The sequence below is a fragment of the Mirounga angustirostris genome, unplaced genomic scaffold (assembly GCF_029215605.1).
Source record: "Mirounga angustirostris isolate CCGP_5_RB_7025 unplaced genomic scaffold, mMirAng1.0.hap1 SCAF_5, whole genome shotgun sequence".
NCBI lineage: Eukaryota > Metazoa > Chordata > Mammalia > Carnivora > Phocidae > Mirounga > Mirounga angustirostris.
The window spans coordinates 155,431,557-155,455,516 of record NW_026991713.1 but is presented as its reverse complement, the minus strand read 5'-3'; the positions used below and the strand labels follow the sequence as shown (position 1 = coordinate 155,455,516).

The 23,960-nt window shown below is 44.4% G+C and overlaps 1 protein-coding gene across 3 annotated transcripts in view; it reads left to right on the top strand.

Moving 5' to 3' along the window:
* LOC135364548 (transport and Golgi organization protein 1 homolog) overlaps window positions 1–23,960 on the top strand; it is a 46,240-nt gene that overhangs the window by 3,921 nt on the left and 18,359 nt on the right. Inside the window, exons 2-7 of one of the 3 annotated variants that reach the window (XM_064592684.1) lie at window positions 6,735–7,471; window positions 9,139–9,329; window positions 14,363–14,494; window positions 16,546–16,648; window positions 19,475–19,574; window positions 21,689–21,776. In XM_064592684.1, coding sequence (XP_064448754.1) covers window positions 21,711–21,776 — 66 coding nt within the window. In that variant the 5' untranslated portion in view covers window positions 6,735–7,471; window positions 9,139–9,329; window positions 14,363–14,494; ... (1 more) ...; window positions 19,475–19,574; window positions 21,689–21,710. Of the gene's footprint in view, window positions 1–6,734; window positions 7,472–9,138; window positions 9,330–14,362; window positions 14,495–16,545; window positions 16,649–17,048; window positions 19,575–19,992; window positions 20,973–21,688; window positions 21,777–23,960 lie in introns of those variants that run through there. The other 2 variants (XM_064592683.1, XM_064592682.1) reach the window with 2 other exon arrangements.

The window sequence follows — 23,960 nt, the reverse complement described above, 5'->3', positions numbered from 1 at the left end:
CTTTGTTCCATTGGACCATTCTTTCCTGCTTTGTCAAAGATGAGTTGACCATAGAGTTGAGGGTCCATTTCTGGGCTCTCTATTCTGTTCCATTGATCTATGTGTCTGTTTTTGTGCCAGTACCATGCTGTCTTGATGATGACAGCTTTGTAATAGAGCTGGAAGTCCGGAATTGTGATGCCGCCGGCTTTGCTTTTCTTTTTCAACATTCCTCTGGCTATGTGGAGTCTTTTCTGGTTCCATACAAATTTTAGGATGATTTGTTCCATTTCTTTGAAAAAAGTGGATGGTATTTTGATGGGGATTGCATTGAATGTGTAGATTGCTCTAGGTAGCATTGACATCTTCACAATATTTGTTCTTCCAATGCATAAGCATGGAACGTTTTTCCATTTCTTTGTGTCTTCCTCAATTTCTTTCATGAGTATTTTATAGTTTTCTGAGTACAGATCCTTTGTCTCTTTGGTTAGATTTATTCCTAGGTATCTTATGGTTTTGGGTGCAATTGTAAATGGGATCGACTCCTTAATTTCTCTTTCTTCTGTGTTGTTGTTGGTATATAGGAATGCCACTGACTTCTGTGCATTGATTTTATATCCTGCCACTTTACTGAATTCCTGTATGAGTTCTAGCAGTTTCAGGGTGGAGTCTTTTGGGTTTTCCACATAAAGTATCATATCATCTGCAAAGAGTGAGAGTTTGACTTCTTCTTTGCTGATTTGGATGCCTTTGATTTCTTTTTGTTGTCTGATTGCTGTGGCTAGGACTTCCAATACTATGTTGAAGAGCAGTGGTGATAGTGGACATCCCTGCCGCGTTCCTGACCTTAGGGGGAAAGCTCTCAGTTTTTCCCCATTGAGTATGATATTCGCTGTAGGTTTTTCATAGATGGCTTTTATGATATTGAGGTATGTACCCTCTATGCCTATACTCTGAAGAGTTTTGATCAAGAAAGGATGCTGTACTTTGTCAAAAGGTTTTTCTGCATCTATTGAGAGGATCATATGATTCTTGTTCTTTCTTTTGTTAATGTATCGTATCCCATTGATTGATTTGCGGATGTTGAACCAACCTTGCAGCCCAGGGATAAATCCCACTTGGTCATGGTGAATAATCCTTTTAATATACTGTTGGATCCTATTGGCTAGTATTTTGGTGAGAATTTTTGCATCCATGTTCATCAGGGATATTGGTCTGTAATTCTCCTTTTGGATGGGGTCTTTGTCTGGTTTTGGGATCAAGGTAATGCTGGCCTCATAAAATGAGCTTGGAAGTTTTCCTTCCGTTTCTATTTTTTGGAACAGTTTCAGAAGAATAGGTATTAATTCTTCTTGAAATGTTTGGTAGAATTCCCCTGGGAAGCCATCTGGCCCTGGGCTTTTGTTTTTTGGGAGATTTTTGATGACTGCTTCAATTTCCTTAGTGGTTATAGGTCTGTTCAGGTTTTCTATTTCATCCTGGTTCAGTTTTGGTAGTTGATACATCTCTAGGAATGCATCCATCTCTTCCAGGTTGTCTAATTTGCTGGCATAGAGTTGCTCATAATATGTTCTTATAATTGTTTGTATTTCTTTGGTGTTGGTTGTGATCTCTCCTCTTTCATTCATGATTGTTGATTTGGGTCATTTCTCTTCTCTTTTGGATAAGTCTGGCCAGGGGTTTATCAATCTTGTTAATTCTTTCAAAGAACCAGCTCCTAGTTTCGTTGATCTGTTCTACTGTTCTTTTAGTTTCTATTTCATTGATTTCTGCTCTGATCTTTATGATTTCTCTTCTCCTGCTGGGTTTAGGCTTTATTTGCTGTTCTTTCTCCAGCTCCTTTAGGTGGAGGGTTAGGTTGTGTACTTGAGACCTTTCTTGTTTCTTGAGAAAGGCTTGTATTGCTCTATACTTTCCTCTTAGGACTGCCTTTGCTGCATCCCAAAGATTTTGAACAGTTGTGTTTTCATTTTCATTGGTTTCCATGTATTTTTTTAATTCTTCTTTAATTTCCTGGTTGACCCATTCATTCTTCAGTAGGATGCTCCTTAGCATGGCTCTCTTTCTTCCCTAAAGGCATTTACTGTCTTGACTTTTATGGTATTCCTTTCCTTGTTTTCCCTTATAGTTTACCTCCTAAGGAAATACCCCTAAACAAATTATCATATTTTACTTGCTTTTGATCTTTATGTGTGTAATCATATATTACTCTGTAATCTTTGGCTTCTTTTTTCAGTATTATGTTTTTAAGATGTGTCTATGTTGCTGTAGTTAAGTTTCATTGCTGTATAATATCCCATTGTATAAAAACATGATGTGTTTTTTATCTGTTCTACCATTAATGGACACTGGGTAGTTTTCATTTTGGGGCTATTAGTGATTAATGCTGCATTGAATTCTTGTACATGTACGCTGGTGCATATAAGCATGCATTTCTGTAGCATTTTTCTGGAAGACGAATTGCTAGTTCACACTGACATGACATTTTACCATGCGATTTTCCAAAGTATTGAAATGCTCCCATTAGCAGGAGAGGAGAATTCCCATTGTTCCATAACGTTGGCAATATTTGTTATTGTCAGAGTTTTTAATTTTTGTCAATCTGATGGATATATAGTGTTATCTTACTGTAGAGTTTTATTTTTGCATTTCCCCATGTTTGCAGGTTAATTTCAGCTAACCTGAAATCTGCTCTTTGAAACTTATGGGCATTTATGTATCTTTTAAAGAGTCTGAGATTAAAACGGCTACTTCAAAAATCAGAGTAACATGTCGTAAATATAGAATTAAAATATTAAGGTGTTCTGTGGCTACCCTTATGAAGCTAACTCTGAAACACAGTTTTGATTTTATTCATGAAGCCTCAAGCTGTTTGGATCCTGTTTCCATCTGTATTTCAAAGCTCATATTAAGCTACTTTTTGAACATTCCTCAGTCAATGATCTTTGTCCAAACCCAGTAAAAATACAACCAAAGCATAGCTAATGACTGCATCAGAGAATCTGCCCATTTTACCTACTTTGGATAAAGCTGCAGAAGAATGAAGAAGACACCCTCAGCCCTCCTGTCCCTGACTCTGACTCTGATGTACCAGGACAGGGTGATGAGGATGAGAAGGTGAACCAGATGTCTGCTACCTCTCTCATCCCCAAGAGCTGACCCGGCTCAGCCCCAGGCCACCTGGTACTCAGACTTCAATCACTTCTCCCCACGTCCTTCAGGGAATCCATCATTATTTTGTGGTTGTTTTTTTATTAGCAGAAAATGTTATGGGGAAAAATGAAGAAGAGGATTTACATCATGCAATGTACCTACTACAGATGTTCACAGCCAACTTTTTGGCTCTCTGAAATTCTTTCTCTCAGGGCTGCTACCATAACCCTTCTCTCCTTTCCTACACACATCCCAGTCTTCCTTGATGTCCTGGGCAATTCATTTCTACCCTCTAACTTGCATTCTCTGCTCAGAAATACAAAAGCCCTTCAATTCACATGACCCTACCCTTCAGAGAAGGCAATGCAGTTCTGTTAGCATCCTAACATGCTCTTGGGATCTTATCCCCTACCACCTTACAGTTTATAAAATACCCCTCATAGCCACAGAGAGTGTGAAGACAAGGTCTGATAAATACATCTTTGCCATCTTTTTATGTCAGCTTCCAAAGTTGATCCAAACCTTTGATCCAAACCCATTAGCCTCACCGCCACCACCCACCCCTTGCCAGAAGAGTTAACATGAACTGACAGGAAGTGAGTGACTTCCAGTTGGCTTTGACCACCAGCAAATTGCCCCAAAGGCAACTAAGAACATGAGGAAGCAGAAGCATGAATGATCCAGATGACGAGGCTCTGAGCTCTTAACACTCTGGGCCTGGGGCAGAACATCCAAGGCCTGACTGCAAGTTCTCTTGTCACTTTGCCTTCCCCTAAGTCTCAGGTTCCCTACCCTGGAGCACTCTCTGCTGCCAGAGGATCAAGAGCAGTGGAGAAAACGGACAGGTCTTCTGCTCTACGAGGTCTACGGACAGTCAGAAACAGTAGGTAGAAACAGTAGGTAGATGGTACTTTCTTGATCAGTCAGGATGTGCTGAGCCACTGAGCCCAGCAGACGAGCTGAACCATGTATATGCAGAGGCCCCACTCTGCTCACACATTGCCTGAAGCCAATGGGAGGCTTCAGAGTTCTAGGCTAATTTGCCCCAAATCAATTTGCACAAAGACAATTCACAGCTCATCAGTTTGTCAAGAGGCCAATGTCCTGAAAACTATTGGACAAAACTTTGAAAAGGGGTGTAAGGACATGGTGCTACCATCCCTGGGATCATTAGCTCTAGGGAGCCCAGGAGGGGTGGCGGGATGGGAGGTTCTCTCCAGTAACATGGAGCCCACCATCAGCAAGTCCTGCCTACTTCATTCCTTCCTAGGGTGGCAACCACAGGCAGCCAGGAGCTGGCCCCAGAAGTTCATTTCTGGATGCTCATGTGGACAGCACACAGGTTTGATTGTGGGACACTAGCTAGAGTGGGGGAGGGAACAGAGACTTTCTGTATATACCAACACACACACACAGACACACACACATACACACACACACAGTGTGACTCCCAAAGGCATCACTGACTAGCCAGGTGACAGGACATTCAGAGTATCAGGCATGTCTTAAACCAGAAAAACGTTATTAATGATAGTAGGGGCAGGGGCAGGTATCTTCCAACACAATTCTCAAGTCATTTCTGTTGCTGGGCCACTTTCCCCAGCCTCCTTGTTATCCCTGTAACTGACAGACAGACGACTACCATCTCAGGAGCTGGAGCAAAATGACTATTTTAGCCTCAATTCACATACTCGTCTTGACTTTTTTGCAAAAAAAAATATGCTTTTAAATCATCAGTTAATTGGTCCGCTTCCAGGCCTAAGAAATATTAAGACTCTAGGTTAGTTCTTGTATGGTTCATAGTTTATATTTGGACAAGGAGGAGGGTGGGATGAGAACTACAATATACCCATGATCCAGGTTCCTTTGTATCAACTCTTTGCAACAACAGAATACTGCCTCATACCCAGGTGGTGCTGTATTTCACAAAGTATTTGCATAGCCACTGACTCATCTCTGGGACATTTTCCACATGCCTGTACTGTGAGCAGCAACATAGCAAAGGAGGAAGAGCTTTCCCTCTCAGGAACTCAGACCCCGGTTCAAATCTCAGCTTGCCAATTACAAGCTTCAAGACCACTGGCATAGCACTGAACCTTCCAGAGTCTCTGCTTCTCTGTCTCCAAAATGGAAATATAACCCAGTCTCGCTGGGTTGTGATAAGGGAAACGAAAGGAAGTATATAAAGCTCTGGCTACAATGTCCAACCTCTTGTACATGCTCACCTTGCTGTTACTCTTGTTTTTAAGTAAGTGTTGCCCTAGATACTAGGGTAGTAGAGATGAATGGGGCAGTCTCTATTCTCAGGATGCTTGTTATTCACTGAGGGAAACAGACAAGCAAAAATAAGGATAATTGGGAGCTCTCGGTTGGCTCAGTGGGTTGAGTTTCCGACTCCTGGTTTCAGCTTAGGTGGTGATCTCATGGGTCGTGGGATTGAGCCCCTGCATAGGGCTCCATGCTCAGCGGGGAGTCTGCTTAAGACTCTCTCTCCCTCTGCTCCCCAAACCCCATTCAAGCACTCTTGCACTCTTTCTATCTCTCTAAAATAAATGGATAAATATTTTTTAAAAAAGAAGTATAATGCTCTCTTGGCTACAATGGAAGTGTGGGAAAAAATACTACAGAAGGAGAATGTCCCAACTGACTTTTCTTGGGGCCAGAATAATAGCTAGTTGTGACTGTTTATGGAGCTAACTTGGTGTGCCAGGCACTGTGTGAAGAGTTTTCCACACACTCACAGGTACTATGAGAGCTAAGTGTTATAATTACCCCTTTACAGAGAAGATGAAGGGGAATTAATTGGCACATAGCTGGAGTCAAGATTCAAATCCTTGGGTGGCTCAGTCGGTTAAGCATTTGCCTTTGGCTTGGGTAGTGGTCCCAGGGTCCTGGGATTGAGCCCCACATTGGGCTCCCTGCTCAGCTGGGGAGCCTGCTTCTCCCTCTCCCCCTGCCCGTCCCCCTCCACCCCTACTCTGTCTCTCGTTTTTCTCTCTCTCAAATAAACACACAAAATCTTAAAAAGAAAAAAAAAAAGATTCAAATCCTGGTCTAGCTTAGCTTTAGAAAGATATTTTAGAGTACCATAAAGGAGGAATAAAGTTCATCAGGAGGATAAATGGGGGTGGGGCAGTTGCCTAGCAGAGGGGACAACACAATCTGAATATTCTCAGCACAGCTCTGAGTCGTTGAGACAGGGTTCCTATCACTGTTTAACAGCCTGAGTCAATGTTAAATGATATCATGGCCTTCCTCTAGCAAACGGACACATGTCTGACATACAGTGCGTACTCCACACCTCACGTTACATGCCCACAGCCCCGGGCTCACCCCTTTGCTTCTTTTTTGGCCCCTCGCAGTGGACCCGGTAGCCCCAGGAGCTCGCACAGGCCCAGTCTATGTCAGGTGTGGTGAATATCTGCTGACCAGAATTGGGTCCATGCCTTGCACCTAGAATCTGGGCCTTCTAGCTTCCCCATAAGGGTTCTTTGCATAGCATCGAATGACATGGATGAGTGAGGATGCTGTGTGTGGTTCTTAATGCTTTGTAATCAGCCTGGACTCTTTGGCCAACCCCATTTTCTTTCTTTTATGAATAGGGAGTAAGTTGTGTCACTCTCCGTGGAATGAAGATCAAGCCGGGTTCCATCGGGAAAGGCATCCCCTCCTTCGACGTCCAGGTCTGGTCCTAAAGGCATTTGCTGGGTGCAGTTAGGGCTGAGCTGGGATTGAACAATTGTGGGACACCAGGTGACAGAACCAGCTGTGCCCACTCCACCCCACCCCCACCCCAGTTGTTGTCCTTCTTCCTCTCCTCCTGTTTTCCCGCCGATTTCCTGGGGAGGCTTCAGTTGAGAACTGCAGTATCCTGGGCATGAATGCTGCTCAGCCTGGCAGCCGGAAGCCTCATACACAACAGATGGGACCAGAGCACCTGGAGGGAGCCCTGGCAGCTCTCTCCATCAGCTGGTGCTTCTAGTTTTCCCTGATCTGTGTTTTCTAGCTTGAAGACACGTTTGCCACGTCTGCATATCCGTGAGACCAGGAGACCCATAACTTGGGTTTCACCATTTCCTGACTTCAAAGTCTTCTGACAGCTGTAATCTATTTTTTGACAGGGCTCCTCCCCCCATTTATTCTCACCAGTGTCACACAAATAGTCAGGTACTGTGTGGGTGGGGCCGGCGTGTTGGGGTGGCCCTGCAGGTTGGGATCCACAGGCCTGTTGCTCCAGATCATTGACGACAAGGGCAACAGCCTGCCGTTCAACACTGAAGGCAACATTGGCATCAGGATGAAGCCCACCAAGCCCATTGGCCTCTTCATGGGCTATGAAGTAAGTGGTGATCCTCACCTGCCCACTTCCAGGCCCCCCAAATCCCTTCAGGGAGCAGTGTGGGTACTAAGGGGGTGGATACAACTCTGTACTACGAGCCTTCTTCACACCTCTCTTCAGTCACTCCAACTCAATGAAGCCTCTTCTAATTAATCTCTAAGCTCCTAGTGTGTTCTCACATCCTTTCCTGTCCAAAACCATCTGACACTTAAGTGCTGACAGGGTAGAAAGAAGCACCCCAGACTTGGGTTCCAATGATCTCTCTCTTTTTTTTTTTTTTCAGATTTTATTTATTTATTTGACAGAGAGAGACACAGTGAGAGAGGGAACACAAGCAGGGGGAGTGGGAGAAGGAGAAGCAGGCCTCCTGCAGAGCAGGGGGCCGGATGTGGAACTTGACCCCAGGATCCTGGGATCATGACCTGAGCCAAAGGCAGATGCCTAACGACTGGGCCACCCAGGCGCCTGTCCAATGATCTCTTGAGGTTGAGTATGCAGGAAGCTTTGACTGAGTTCAAATCCTACAGTCCCACTTACCAACAGGCTGTGCACAAATCTGTTAACCTTGCTGAGCCTCCAGAGAGGACAGTGGTGCCCCCACTTCACAGAGGAAGAAACTGCAAATTGGAAGCTTTGTATGTTTTCCCCACGTCAAATAAATGGCAGGTCTAGGATTCAAACCCACATCTTTTTGGTTCCCAAACCCTACGTAAGAAATCCAGGGATTACATAAAACTGTGACAGGTTCTAAAGAAACCTGAAACTCTTGACCAGGCAAATTCTCAGCTTCCAAGATTGGTCAGGGGAGAGTGGACAGACCTTGAAGTTGATCTCAGACCCGTCTCCTTTCTCCACAGGAACAACCATTGGTGTCCCTGTTGGCCTCACTCTATGGCCTTGGGGGTGGGTGGTGCTGCTCCTTTTGTGACGTTATTGACCAAAAGCAAATAATGCAGGCCCTAGCCTTAATTCACAGTAGCACGATTTTAGGCTTGGATAAAAGAGGAAATAAACAGAGTAACAGATATATAGATCAGTGGTTCTCAACCCTGCCTGTATGTTAGAATCAGTTGAGGAGATTTAAAAAAATAATTCTTGGATCCAACCATAGAGATTCTGGCTAAATTAAACTGGGATGGTCCAGAGCAACATCAGTTTTGTTTTAAATTGGAAGTAACATATTTTATTTTACAAAGATGTCCTCCTCTATGCCCACACCTGTGTAGATATATACCCCATTTCACATGCTCTCTTGACTATATGTTGTCACTCCTCCACTGAGATTTGTTTGCTTTTTTCCTTTCTTTTCTTTACTGAGGTAGAATATATAAAATTCACCCTTTTCACCATTTTTAAGCATACAATTCAGCAGCACTGAGTAAATCACAACATTGTACAATTACCACCATGCATGTGCAGAAATTTTTTCCATCCCAAATGGAGACTCTGTTCCCATTAAACAATAACTCCCCCCTCCTCCTCATATCCCCAGCATTTGGTAACCTTTAATATACTTTTTGGCTTTAAGAATTTGCCTATTTTAGGTACCTCTATTAAGTGGAATTGTACAACATTTGGCCTTTTGTGTCTGGCTTATCTCACCTAGCACATGTTTTCAAGGTTCATCCATGTTGTAGCATGTGACCAAATGTCATTTTTTTTTTCAGGCTGAATGGTATTGTATGGGTATACCATATTTTGTATATCCATCAATTTCTTAATAGACATTTAGATTATTTCCATCTTTTGGCTACTGTGAATAATGCTGCAATGAACATTGGTGTGCAAGTATCTGTTTGAGTTCCTGCTTTCACTTCTTTTGGATATATACCTGAAAGTGGAATTGCTGCATCTTATGGTAATTCTATATTTAACGTTTTTTTTAAAGATTTTATTTATTTATTTGACAGAGAGAGAGAGACAGCGAGACAGTGAAAGAGGGAACATAGGCAGGGGGGAGTGGGAGAGGGAGAAGCAGGCTCCATGCTGAGCAGGGAGCCCGATGTGGGGCTTGATGCCAGGACCCTGGGATCATGACCCGAGCCGAAGGCAGACGCCCAATGACTGAGCCACCCTGGCGCCCCTATATTTAACTTTTTGAGGAACTGTTTTCCACAGTGGCTGCACCATTTTATATTTCTATCAGCAATGTACAAGTGTTCCCGTTTCTCCATATCCTTGCTAATCCTTGTTATTTTCAGGTTTGTTTGTTTGTTTTGTGTGTATAATAGTCATTCTACCGCATGTGATGTGGTGTCTCATTGTGGTTTTGATTTTCATCTCCCTAATGACTAGTGATGTTGAGCATCTTTTCATGTGCTTATTGGCCATTTGTGTACCTTCTCTGGAGAACTGTCTATTTAAGTCCTTTGCCTATTTTTAAAATTGGGTTGTTTGTTTTGTTGTTGATTTGTAAGAGCTCTTTATATATTCTGAATATGAACCCCTCATAAGATATATGCTTTGCAAATATTTTCTCCCATTCAGTGCATTGTCTTTTCACTCTTTTGATAGTGTCCTTTCAAGTAAAATTTTAAAAATTTGATGAGGAACATTTTATCTATTTTTTTCTTTTGTTTCCCGTGCTTTTGGTGTCATAGTCAATAAATAATTGTCAAATCCAAAATCAGGAAGACTTCCCCCTATGTTTTCTTCTAAGAGTTTCAGAATTTTAGCTCTTGTGTTTAGGTTTTTGATCCATTTTGAGTTAATTTGTGTATATGGTGTATAAGGTAACTGCATTCATTTGCATCTGAACATCCTAGTTTCTCAGTGCCATTTGTTGAAAAGATTGACTTTTCCCACTGAATGGTCTTGGCATTTTTGCCTAAAATCCATTGACCATATATGTGAGGATTTCTTTCTGGGTTCTCTATTTTATTACAATCATCTATGTGTCTTTTTTTTTTTAATGCCAGTTTTGTATGGGTGTACCATATTTTGTATATCCATCAATTTCTTAATAGACATTTAGATTATTTCCAGTATAGTTTTGCAGTAAGTTTAAAAATCAGTAGTGTAAGCTCTTCTCCCTGGAAAGAAGAACTTTCTTCTCCCTTTAAAAGATTGTCTTGGCTATCTGGGATCTGTCAAGATTTCATATGAAATCTATAGTTTTGCAGTAAGTTTAAAAATCAGTAGTGTAGTTTTGCAGTAAGTTTAAAAATCAGTAGTGTAAGCTCTTTTCCCTGGAAAGAAGAACTTTCTTCTCCCTTTAAAAGATTGTCTTGGCTATTTGAGATCCGTCAAGATTTCATATGAATTTTAGGATGAATATTTCTATACCACTGAGATTTTGATAGGGAGTGCATTGAACCTGAAGATGGCTTTGGGTAGTACTGTCATCTTAATATTAAGTCTCCAGGGTGCCTGGGTGGCTCAGTCGGTTAAACGACTGCCTTCAGCTCAGGTCATGATCCTGGAGTCCCGGGATCGAGTCCCACATCAGGCTCCCTGCTCAGCAGGGAGTCTGCTTCTCCCTCTGACCTTCCCCCTCTCATGTGCACTCTCTCTCTCTCTCTCTCATTCTCGCTCTCTCAAATAAATAAATAAATAAATAAAATCTTAAAAAAAATATTAAGTCTCCAATTAATACAGTATGTCTTTCCATTTATTGATACCTTCTTTCATTTCTTTCAGCAACAATTTTTATTTTTCAGTGTACGTCTTTCACTTTCTTGACTAAATTTATTCTTAGTATTATATTCATTTTGTTGCTATTCTAAATAGAATCATTCTTTAATATCTTTTGTCCATATATAGTTTTTTCTGTTTTTTAGTTCTTTGTTCATTTTTTCTCTTAGTTTTTGATCACTTAACACGTTTGACTTATTATTTCTTCCAAGTTTTTATTTAAATTCCACTTAGTCAACATACAGTGCAATATTAGTTTCAGGAATAGAATTTAGTGATTCATCACTTACATACATCAGCCAGTGCTTATCGTAAGGAGTGCACCCCTTAATCCCCATCACCTATTTCACCCATCCCCCTGCCCCTCCCCTCTGGTTACCATCACTTTGTTCTCTACAGTTAAGAGTCAGTTTCTTAGCCTTCCCCTCTTTTTTCCCCAATGTTCATTTGTTTTGTTTCTTAAATTCCACATATGAGTGAACTCTAGAAACCAGATTCTCCCACTTCCCTGGGGGTTGAGGTTGCTGGGGTTTCATTGTTTTGTTTTTTGATTTTGGACTGTTGAAGGCTATAGTAGTCCTTTGTTGTGGTACTTTTGCAAATTCTTTAAAGACTATTGTTTGTCATGTGTGATTACTGAGGTTTCTGATCCTTTAGCTCGTGTTCAGTTAATGTTTTGACAGAGATTTCCTTGAGGGGCAGGAGCTCAAATGAACAAAGAAAAACATCACCAACCAAAAAAGAAGAGAGAACAACCACTGTGCAGATTGGCTCTGTGCTGGGATACTCCTTCACCACTTAGCTGGACTTGCTCTGAGCCTAGGGATCAAGCCTGAGATGAAAGCTTAAGGTTTTCTCAGGACTTTGCTGAGCATGCATCTTGCCCAGGCATGTTCACGGCTGTCTTAATTCCCCCATGCATATAGCTGTCTTGAACATCCTAATTTCAAAAACAAAAAACAAAAAAAACCCCAAAACTCACTCCAGCATCTCCCCCAGACCTTGATGGTCTATTGTATATCTCCACCCATAATCTCTTACGTCAGGCAACTTCACTTTTGTAGTTTGCCTGGTAGCTTCTATGAGCCGGGCCTGCTGCTTTTTTCTGAGTTACATAAAGTGAGTTCCTTGCACCTGTCCTTCAGGCAGCCCCCCAGATAGGTTAGAACAGATGCACACAATAATCATTATTTTACTTTAAAACATCTGTTTTTGGGGGCACCTGAGTGGCTCAGTGGTTAAGCATCTGCCTTCGGTTCAGGTCATGATCCCAGGGTCCTGGGATCGAGCACCGCATCGGGCTCCCTGCTCCACGGGAAGCCTGCTTCTCCCTCTCCCACTCCCCTTGCTTGTGTTCCCTCTCTCGCTGTGTCTCTCTCTGTCAAATAAATAAATAAAATCTTTTAAAAAAATAAAACATATGTTTTTTAAAAAGTTAATCAGTATCACAAATGGAAAACAGTATGATTTGCCAAAAACAGAAGGCAATTATAACTATAACTATAATGCAAACAAAACAATTTTTCTTGAATTCTAGCTAAACCCTGTTCCCACTAAAAGCTCCAGTCCTGAAACTTACTCTTGGTAGTTCCAGAGCTTTTAAAAACATGTCAGAGAGTCTCCTTAATACAATCAGAACAATTGGAAGGGAACCTAAAATGGGATGTCATTCAATTTTTTTTTTTTAATTTTTTTTTCCGGGACCTTTTTCAAATCATTTCATGTTTCATGAGAGGGATGATCTCAACACATTGAGTGTTTGAGTGCAAACACTTGGTGGTTGAGTACAAAGGCTGTGGAGCAAGAATTAAATTCAAATACCAACCCTACCACTGACCAGCTGGGTGACTTTGAGTGAGTTATTGTGCTTCTCTGAGCATTCATTTCTTCTGTTATGGCCTATAAAAATCTAGCCTCACATAAAACCTGCACATGAATGTTGAGAGCAGCTTTATTCACAATAGCCCCAAACTGGAAACAACCCAGATGCCCTTCAATGGGTTGACACCCAAACTGGGGTTCATCCATAACATGAAGTACCATTTAGCAGTAAAGAGAACAAAGTATTGATGAACATAAGAAGCTGGACGAATTTCCAGAAAATTATACTGAGTGAAAAAAATAAAAACAGAGCTAGTCCCAAAAGGTTACATACTCTAGGATTCCATTTATGTAACACTCTTAAAGTGACAAAATTATAAAACTAGGGAATAGATCAGTCCCTGCCGAGGGCTTAGGGATTTGGAGGGAGGGAAAAGATGAGGGAGATGGGTGTAGATATAAAAGAGCAACACAGGAGATCCTCAGGATGACGGGAGTCTTCTGTAACTTGACTCTGGTGGTGGATGCACATTTGATAAAATACACGTAGACACACACAAAAAAGTAAAAGTAAACTGCTGGGAGATCTAAGTGAGATTGGTGGACTGTGGCAATGTCAGTATCCTGGTTGTGATATTGAACTGTAGTTTTGCAAGATGCTACCATTGGAGAAAACTGAGTAAGTGGCACACAGGATCTCTCTGTGTTATTTCTTATAACTGCATGCAAATATATAATTATCTTTTTAAAAAAGATTTATTTATTTATTTGAGAGAGAGAGAGAGAACATGTATGCATGCATGTGTGCATTAGTTAGGGAAGGGGCGGAGGGAGACAGAGAATCTCAAGCAGGCTCCATGCTGAGTGCAGAGCCCTACACAGGGCTCGATCTCACAACCCTGAGATTATGACCTGAGCAGAAATCAAGAGTTATCCGCCCAACTGAATGAGCCACCCAGGTACCCTGCAAATATACAATGATCTTAAAATAAACAGTTTAATTAGAAAAATAAAAGCCTTGTAGGTTTTCTGGGAGGATCAGATGAGGTAGTATTTTGGGAAGGAAATTCATTTAACAAAAGTGTATTGAACCCCTCATTTGTCCAGGCACTATGTGAATGCTAAGCTGAGAACAATAAATAAAATACACAGGGTCCATGTTCTAGTGGAAATTTTATTATACTAGAGCGCCACACAAAAGTGAGTTGTTACTTTAAAAAATTATCCTTAAAATTGGCTCAATATTGTTCACTAATCGACAAGTAGTGTTCATTGAGTACTTGGATATAATGAAAATAGACTCAGAGAGATTACAAAACTTGCCCAGGTGCCAAGTAGAGCCAGGAGCGGGATCCAGACCCAGATCTGAGCACCAGGTTGTGGCTCATCATCTCTAAACTCGTTGCCTTCAACAAAGGGGTATTGTTGTCTTTGCAGGACAACCCAGTAAAGACAGCCAAAGTGGAGTGTGGGGACTTTTACAACTCTGGAGATAGAGCAACTATGGATGAAGAGGGCTACATCTGGTTCCTGGGGAGGAACGATGACATCATCAAAGCCTCTGGGTAGGTATGTCTGACCTGAGCCGGGAGGCATCACCCTCACTTGCCTCATGGGATCTAGCTTGTTCTGACATTCATCCAAGCTTGGTGATGGTTAGCTCAGGCTAACTCTGAACAGAGCTCTGTCTATGGGCCCCCTTTCTGGGGATACCTGTGCACCTCCCCCAAGCCCTGCATCCAGAAAAGTCTATCAAAATGTAGTTCAAGAAGGTCTGCAAGGCGAACCATAATGAGACATTATGCAATTTAAGGGATTTGGAAGGAAGACGTTACATAGGCCCTTATTGTTGAGGAAGCTTCCTCTATGTTTGGCTCCTCTAATGGGACACAACAATCACTGAAAATTTTAATAATAGATAACAACAACATAAACCTTTATGGGGCACTTACTATGGGGATGCACACTCTGCAGTGCTTTATATAACTCAGCTCTCAGTGCTAGAAGGTAGATGCAGTTATGCCCATTTTACAGATGAAGGAACTGGGTTACTGACTAGTGAATAAAGTTCCCTAAAGTTTCAGAGTGCTGGGTACAACCCAGATTTACCAAAGCTGTCTGGCTCCAAGTCAGTTGTCCCTAAATCTTCACGTGATTTGGAAAGAAAAAAAAAATGACACATTATACCAGAGTAACAAGTTCTCTTGGCTATTTCAGGGAAGTTGAGTGTGTTTACCTTTTAAATTTCTAAAACATGCTAATATGATGGGGAAGAGTATGCAGAATTTGCATGAATGTTTAAGATAAAGGCTGAGGCTTCTAGTAGGTTTCATGCCAAGGGAAGCTGCTTGAGCCCAGCCCCAGAGCTCGGGGAGAACTAAATATTCACCCTCCTCCCTGAGCAGAGGCAGTGAGGTGAGAAACTCTGGGGAGCATGTGAGTGTTGTATTTCTCAGCACGGAGTGCCCATTCTTCATGTTTGGGGCCCATGAGAGAGCCAGGGCACAGGTATCTGGCTTCCTGTGACAGTTATCCTATGTGACAAGGGACGAGGTGACCCTCCAAAACATGAGACTTGAGGGCTTGGGTCACCCGGCCCTGGCAGCCACTCAGAAGCCAAGAAGGAGCCCGCAGGTACCGCGTCGGGCCCGCAGAGGTGGAGAATGCCCTGGCCGAACACCCGGCTGTGGCTGAATCAGCTCTGGTGAGCAGCCTGGACCCAATTCGAAGGGAGGTGAGGAGGACACAGAGGTCATCGTGTCTGTGTGTGGGCACCAAGGCAGGTGCCGGGAAACCTTCCTCCTGGTCCTGTCTCTCCAACCTTGGACCTCGGGTGGAGGGGGGCCCCGGGGTGTGCATGTGCATTTACACTGTGTGGCCACCAGAGAGCAGTGTGGCCTCAACCATGTGGGACAGAAAATGATGCTTGTGAATGTGGCTTGCAGCTGGGGCTACTGCTGCCCGTCTCCTAATTTCTGAGCCCTTCCTACCTGCCGGCTCATTTCCCCCTCACAGCAACCTCATTAATTAAGGACTCTGAGACCCTTTTTTACAGGGAAAGAAACAAGCATAAGGAGATTAAATAAGTTGCCTGATCACAAAGCTGTCAAGTGGTGGAGCCAGAATGGGAATGTGAGCAGTCTGGCTCCAGAGCAAGCATTCATTGATTCACTGTGTGCTGAGCACCTACTCTGGACAAGGCCCTGTGCCCTGTAGACGCGACATGAATAATAGGAACGTAGTTAATCACCACCATTGATTTAATGCCCACAGAACTCTACCTATAATAATAGGGAAAATGGTGATGATAATGATAGGAATAAAAATCAGTTTAAACGAGCTTCATGGTTTATATGAATGATCTCGATGAATCTTGAGAGCCATGCCCTGAGGAATGAAGCCGTGCTGTCCCCACATCAGAGAAGGACATGGAGGCTGAGAGAGGTGAAGTAATTTTCCAAGGCAGAGAGTAGAAATTGGAAGTATGGACACTGGTCCTGTTCTTTTCCAGAGGCTCAACTGTCAACTTGTTTTTCCATTTACTTAATACACATTTACTTTTTAGACTATACACTTGGTTGCCACTCCCCCTGAGCCTCCACTCTGGTTCTGCGCTGCAGGTGGTGAAGGCATTTATTGTCCTGACTCCGGAATTCCTCTCCCATGACCGGGACCAGCTCACCAAGGAGCTACAGCAGCATGTGAAGTCAGTGCCAGCCCCGTGTAAGTACCCCAGGAAGGTGAGTGAGGGCAGAGGGATGGGGCCTGGTCCCGTCCAGTGGGCCCTGGGCTCTGCTGCCCCAAATCTCCTGGGGTGGCTGGGGTGGAGCTTACGTAGCCCATGGAATGAGCATTTTTCTCTACTGAAGAAGCATTCAACTTAGGGGTTTAGGGGAGATCCATCTTAATCATGGAAACCTCTATCCTGTGTCAGAAAACAAAAAGGCTGACAAAAAACCTACAGAAAAAAATCAGCCAAGAGCCTAGAAATATCCAAGAAGGATATTTGAAATCTTTCACAATTTGAAAAAGACATTCGGGGCACCTGGGTGGCTCAGTCGTTAAGCGTCTGCCTTCGGCTCGGGTCACGATCTCAGGGTCCTGGGATCGAGCCCCTCATCAGGCTCCCTGCTCGGCGGGAAGCCTGCTTCTCCCTCTCCCACTCCCCCTGCTTGTGTTCCCTCTCTCGTTGTGTCTCTCTCTGTCAAATAAATAAAAAGAAAATCTTGAAAAAAAGAAAAAAAGAAAAAGACATTCAAGTCAACAACTGCCACACTTTTAAAAAACATTATTTGTAGTAAGAAATATATTCTAAATTGAAGCCCAATACATATATAGATACATAACAAACAAAAGGTAACAAAATAATATTTATTGTAGCATAAAATACATTCTGAGAGATTTTTTTTCTACCTCGTTTTCAGTGCCATGTGAGAACTATGAAAATGTCCAACAATAGAGAAATGATTAAATTATTCGTGGTAATTAATGCTGTCCTATAATTTAAAAAGATGATGCAGATCTCTTATTTGTAACATAAAAAACATCACAAAAATATATTATTAAGAGACAAAAGCAGGCTGTGAATAAATATACATGTTATCTGACTTGTTGAAAAACCACGTTTGCAAGGATACATGGGTCAAAAATTTAACGTGTCTTTCTTTTGTAATAATACATTGCTGTGCTTTCTGAGTGTTTACCCAAAGCTAGATAGCTAATATTTATTGAACATGTGTGCCGGGCGCTGGACTCAAAGCTCTACATGTGTTATTTCATTTAATCCCCCCAAACCTGAGATGGTATAACCATCCATTTGACAGAATGGAAACGGGAGAGGCTCAGAGACTCACAGTAAATTGCCTGAGGTTGGAGTGAAGAAAAGGGCAGAGCTGAACTCAAACCCAGTGTATCTGAAAACGGAGTTCGTCCTTCACATGTAAGGCTCTGCCGCCTCCTAGAGAGTAGACTGGAGGATGCAGGCCAGTTAGGATGGGCTGATGTTCCTGTGAGGAACTAGTAGCCCCTGTCTTAGTGGCTCCTACTAGGGAAGTATCTTTCTTGCTCCGGCCACATGTCCGCATGGTCTTCCTGGGACCAGGATAAAGGAGCACCCACCATAGGTAACTGCCAGGTGCTAGAAGAGATGGACAGAGTGGATGCCAGACCCAGTGGTCTCAAGTGTTCTGTTCGAGGTGGCACGCCTCACTCCCACTCACATCTCACTGGTCAGAGCACATCACAGGGCTGCATCCAACTTCCCGGGTCAGGGGACACCCTGACATGCCTTGGTGGAGCCTACTGGGGCCACCACATGGTGCCAGCCCGTCTGGGGGACTGTGCAGGGGCAGAGGAGGAGCCTGGGGCATTGGTAAGAAATGACAGCAGGACTAAGTTGGGATGGGTTTGCTTTATCCTTGACCAGATGGAATTTGTCTCAGAGCTGCCCGAAACCGTCACTGGCGAGATTAAAAGAAGTGACCTTCGGAAAAAGGAGTTTGGTCAGATGTAATCAGCAAAACCCTCAGAAACCACTGTGTCTTCTTTGCCAAATCCCTGGCTGCCTCAGTTTCCTCACTATGGGGAGGGTGAGGAGGGGAGTGTTGGACATTGATTTTAAGAGCATCAGGAGTGCTCACATTGCAGCATTTTTGTTCTTTTAAATTACTATCCATTACTCTCCTGCTTCCAAGTCCCCGAGTGAGCGCCCAGGATGTAGCTGGGGTAATAAAGGGACATGAGCATCCAAGGGGACTTGTGTAGTGCTTTGATTCTGTGAATGAACCAGAGCTAAATGCGGTCCCTCCATGATTCTCCCCAAGCCCCATTGGAGAGGACTCTGGGGCCAGATTCTCCCCCCTGGTTCCAGGGGCCCTGGGTGACTCCTGTTGTCTGTTCAACAACCACAACACAGAGGTCTGGGGAGGGACCCTTCCTTGGCCCCAGGTGTCCACCTCTGCCTGGCTTGCCCATGCCCTGCTGGAGGGTGAGGTCAGGGCCAAGCTAGTGAGGTGGCTGGGGAAGGGGGAAGGCACCGAGGGCAGCCCAGCCTGGTGGTTCCACCTGCCTGCCAGACCATTCCTCACCGCTCCATCCAGCATGCCATGGACCCGCTGCCTCTGTATGGTGCTGCTTCCAGGTCCCAGCCTGCACCAGCTTAGGTGTGGGAGGGATCTGCCCTGTGGGGACCCAGGAAACCTGCAAGACTCCTCCAGCCCTTTCCGGGGTGCCCAATCCCCCATTCCTTCCATGGAGCCCAGGAGCTCCGTTCCCCAGCCCTCCGTAGGGCCCCCCAATCACTCACCCTTCCCCAGGGCCCAGGAATCCCTCAGCCTCCCCAGGGGCCCGGAGCTCTCCCCACACTTTATGAGGTCCTCCTGCCATCTGTAGCCCGAGAGATGATGTGTGCAAAGGGCAGGGCTTAGCACAGGCCTGAAACAGGAGGGACCTCTGGTTGTCACCAGTGTTGCTTTGAACAGCTGTGAGACGTGAGGCACCGGATCTGGGAAGGCACTTGCCCCATGGAGATGATGATGCTAATGTCCACAGGTGCTCAGCACGGGGCTTCCTCTTGTCCTCAGCACAGTTATGGACACAGGCTTGGACGCCCCAGCTCCCTGAAGGAAAGCAGCCCAGGGTCACAGAGCTGGTAAGCAGCACAGCTGGATCTCACACTCTAGGCTCCCGGCCCTGTTTCCAGGGGCCACGAAGGGCTTCGTAGACAGGAGGCTGACACTGGCTTTGGGGACACTTCCTCACCTCCACGAGTGATCTCACCTGTTCGAGGCCCCCAAACTCTGTTCACTGCTTCTTCTTCCCTGCTCCCTGTTCCAGTTATAATCAGGGTGACCCCGGCCATCCTTCCTGGAATTCCCTAGTCCCCCTTATAGGCTGGGCCTATATATATATAGTCTGACTCCACCCCTTCTGTAGCTGGTCTCTCCTTCTATAACCAGGACCACCCGACTCTGGGGCTCTGGAGGCGGGCAGCAGCTTCTAAACAGAATTTAATACAAATGTTTTGCTATCCTTGTTTTGTTTTTGTTTGCGTGTCTTCTATGGCTTCTTTATATTTTATGGCTAATTATATAAATATATTTATATTTATGTTAAAGATACTGCGTTCCTATTTTAGCAGTGCTGAAATGGTTCCTGTTTACAAGAAATTTACACAGTAAGTGGTGGTTTGTAGAGCATTGATTTTCAGCTGCCTTGGGCCTGAATGAGTTGGGATTAACTCACAATTAGATAACACTAATTGTGTTAGTCCTAGAGAGAAACAGTTTAGGAGGTTCGGCTCAGGACAGGGCCCAAGAGAGATGATCACAGGGGGTTTGTCCAGTCACCTGGGTCCCTGGCCCTGCCCACCTGCTTGGCTCTCCCCGTCCAGCACACCTGGGGCTGCCAGCTCTCTGGGTGTTGTCTTGGATCCCCCAGGAGAGAAGCTGGTGAATGTTTTCTCTTAAAATGCTCTCATTCCTGGAGGTCCCAAGAGATCCCATGAGAGTCAGCTTGGATTGTTTCCCCTGTGAGGTTCATATCGTAAAGCCCAAGCTAGTGGGTAGCAGGGTCACATAGATAAGCGACAGATCTACCGCTGTTGGAGGTGTTCAAATGTCTCCGTCAATTAGGGATGATTTTGAGGCCATTCGGTCTTCTCATACTAATATCCCAGGATATACCAGCCCAGAAGACATATCTGATTACAATTTTGTCATGCTTATTTCATTCGGTTCCAATGTAGCTTTTTCTTTGGGATTTCTTTACTCCTATTTTATTTGTAGAGGTACTTCTCAATTTCTAAACATATGGGAATTTCTAGTGAGCTTTTTATCCATGATTTCTAGCACATTATATTACCACAACATGCTCTGTGTGATTTCATGCCTCTGAAACATATTGAAATGTCCCTTATGACCAAAATAGATCGGGTGCATTTTTGTAAGTGTATCCTATATGCCTAAAGTTAATGTGTCCTCCACAGTGGTCTATGGATGTGGACAGACATACGGAGATAGCTGTGGGATTCAGATGGTTTGCTCTCAAGGTCTACATGTTATGGATGTTCTGTCTGCTTTGAGTCACTGAGAGAGGGTTGAAACCTCCCACTCTGCTTGTGTATTTGCTTGTTGTTGCAGTTCTGTCCTCCTTTGCTTTATATGTTGTTCAGCCAATGGCTCTAGGATGGGAGTTCTGGAAGGAAGGAGATAGCGCCCAGAAGAGGGCAACAGGGACCTGGGTTGGGAGGCAGCAGAAACAAGAAGGATGGCCAAAGTTCCAGAGAGGACCTGTTATTGGGATGGCACGTGGTGGGGCGCCAGTTGGGAAGGGGCTCTTTAAATATGAGGTCACGCGGGGTGCCCATTATGACCTACCAGGGGCAAAGGCAGATGATTGGCTGAGAGAGAGTATAAAGCCTCTGGGTTGCTAAGGAATGGTTCAACCAGGGGAAGGCTTGGAGAAAAGTGTATCCTCCTCCAATCCCTTCACCTGCTACTGTTTCCTGCTGACCTAGTGATTTACTAACCTGCTGACCTACTACCCTTTCTGAACCTCCCCTCGAGTACTTACTCTGACCCTGACACCGTCGCTGACCCCTTCTTCTCCTGACAAACGCCTTCCCCAATCCCACCCTTTATTTCTACCCTGCTCCCAACCCTCATTAAAACCCTATCCCCTTCCCACCCCTTCCCACCCCTCCCTACCCCACCCACCCCTACCTCCACTCCACCCCCCATCTCCACCTCCTCCCTGACGCCCCAGCACCCCTTGAAAGGACCAAGACATGAAGGTGCAGAGGCTGTTGTTCCTGGTGCTCTTGCTGCGGTGTCCCGGTTCCCCAAACCCAAATGTGAGTAAACATGGCACTTCACTGGCATCTTCACAGGTGTGGGGGGAAGGGCAGAGGGGGAGGGAGAGAGAGAATCCCAAGCCAGCTGTGCAGTGAGTCCAGAGCCTGAAGAGGGGCTCATCCTCAGGACCATGAGACCATGACTTGATCCAAACCAAGACGTCGTCACTGAACGGCCTGAGCCCCCCGGTGACTCAAAGCTGCTAGTGGTGTCTTCATTCCTACTGGGTTCTTTCACATGGTGGTCAAATAATAGTTTTTTCATGGGGTTCTTGGTGAGAACTTCAGAAGAACTGCTGTTCTTCCTGAAGACCGAGGACCACAGGGCAGGTTTCTCGGTCAGCCTGAAGGGGCTGTGGCCACAGCCGTCCACATCAAGTTCTGGGTCCTGTCTGTGCTGCTTGGTCCAAAAAGAGCAGCTCTGGCAGGATGGAAACCTGCAAATACTAGGGTAATGGTGGCAAGAAGGAAGGATTTGAGAAGATATGAAAAGCCATTGAGCTCTTTGTCTTAAATAGGGGGCTTGTATGATATGTACATTATATCTCATTAAAATTGTCTTTTAAAATGTCGGGAATGCTAATTTATAGGAGCTACGGGCATTAGACTGGCTCCTGGAAGCCCAGTGAAGATCCTGCTTCAAGCCTTGTATGTTTAGGGTCCATCTTCTACATTGATTTCATGTCAGCACATTGTTCATATTTGTGAAGTTTGGCAGCCCTGGGAACAGTGGTATCTTAAGCATTGGTGTTGGGTCTTGAGTGTTAAACAGTGAAATGTCCTTTGTGCTCTGTGCTTCCTGGTTGGTTGACTTGTAACAACTTCGGAGTCAGCCCTTTCCTCCTGGCCTTGGAGGCTGTCCCCAGGGACTCTGTGTCCCACCAGGTCCGTGGGAGCCCTGAGAAGCCCAGCAGACACTAAGTGACCGCATCTCGCTGGGACGTTTGTCACAGGAAAATCTGATGGATTGATGTAATCAGGAAGTGAATGAGTTGTTACCCTTTCTTTGGCCCAGTGTGTACAGAGTGTTGATTTCCCCAAAGTCAAAAGCTCCTGAATGTCCTTAGGATTGTCCAAATATAAAGAAATACCTGGTTCCTAGTGTGACTATTTCACTCCTTAAAAAAGAAAACCCTTACCCTCAGGAGAGAGAGACAGACAGGGAACACTCTAGAAATAAGCAGACTTCTTTAGATCGGCCTACACCAGATTCTTAGAGAGGGATTTGCAAAGTGGGAGTAGTCAGGAAGGACCCTAGTGTTGAGGCAGAATCATCCCACATGAATACCTCCAGTCAAAATAGACTCGATTCTGTTTCTTTTGAGTCTTCAATGGAGGGAATTTCTTCGTAGTCTTTATTGGAAATATTCCCCTCTGCCTAGGCTGCATCTCATAGAGCACTTCGCCTTTCTCACCCTCCCTCATCTCTGAGCTCTTGCATAAACTACCTGGTCTCGCATTTCCCTCCTCCACCTGCTCATGGCCATTGTCTGTTAGAACCTAGTGTTATTGGCCCCATTGGATGTCATCTAGTTAAGAGTCAGCTACTGGTCAGCATCCAGACAGCTGCTAGATGTACCACGTGGCCACAACTGGGGGTGTTTTCCATTTGTGACAAGATGGCCTCTGTCTTTTGTGCATTTGATCCCCATGATCAACCATTGAGCAGATAGCTAATGTTCTCTTTCAGACAGCGGCTGTTCCAAGACCGTGTATGTTTCCCACCAGCACACATGTTTGTGACCTCAGCTGTGAGGGTTGAGGATGAAAATGTTATAGATTTCAGGGGTACTTTCTAGAGAGTTGTGTTTGCACAAAATTCAAGCTTGGTGTGAATTAGTAGGAATTGCATTGTGAGCGTCTTGTCTCCTAAAATACTTGGAACTCCAGTTTTTGTAAAATGAGATGTGTTCTTTGTTTTGGTGTCCATATCCAGGAATTTTGTATTCTTTTAGAAATGAAATTTCATGGTCACCTGGGTGGCTCAGTCAGTTGAGCTTCTGCCTTAGCCTTGGGTCATGATCCCAGGGTCCTGGGATTGAGCCCTGCTTGGGCTCCCTGCTCAGCCGGCAGTCTTCTTTTCTGTCTCCCTCTACCCCTTCCCCTGCTCATGCTCTCTCTCTCTTTCACATAAGTAAATAAAATCTTTTTAAAAATCAAATTTTAGAGTTGCTCTTGACTGAT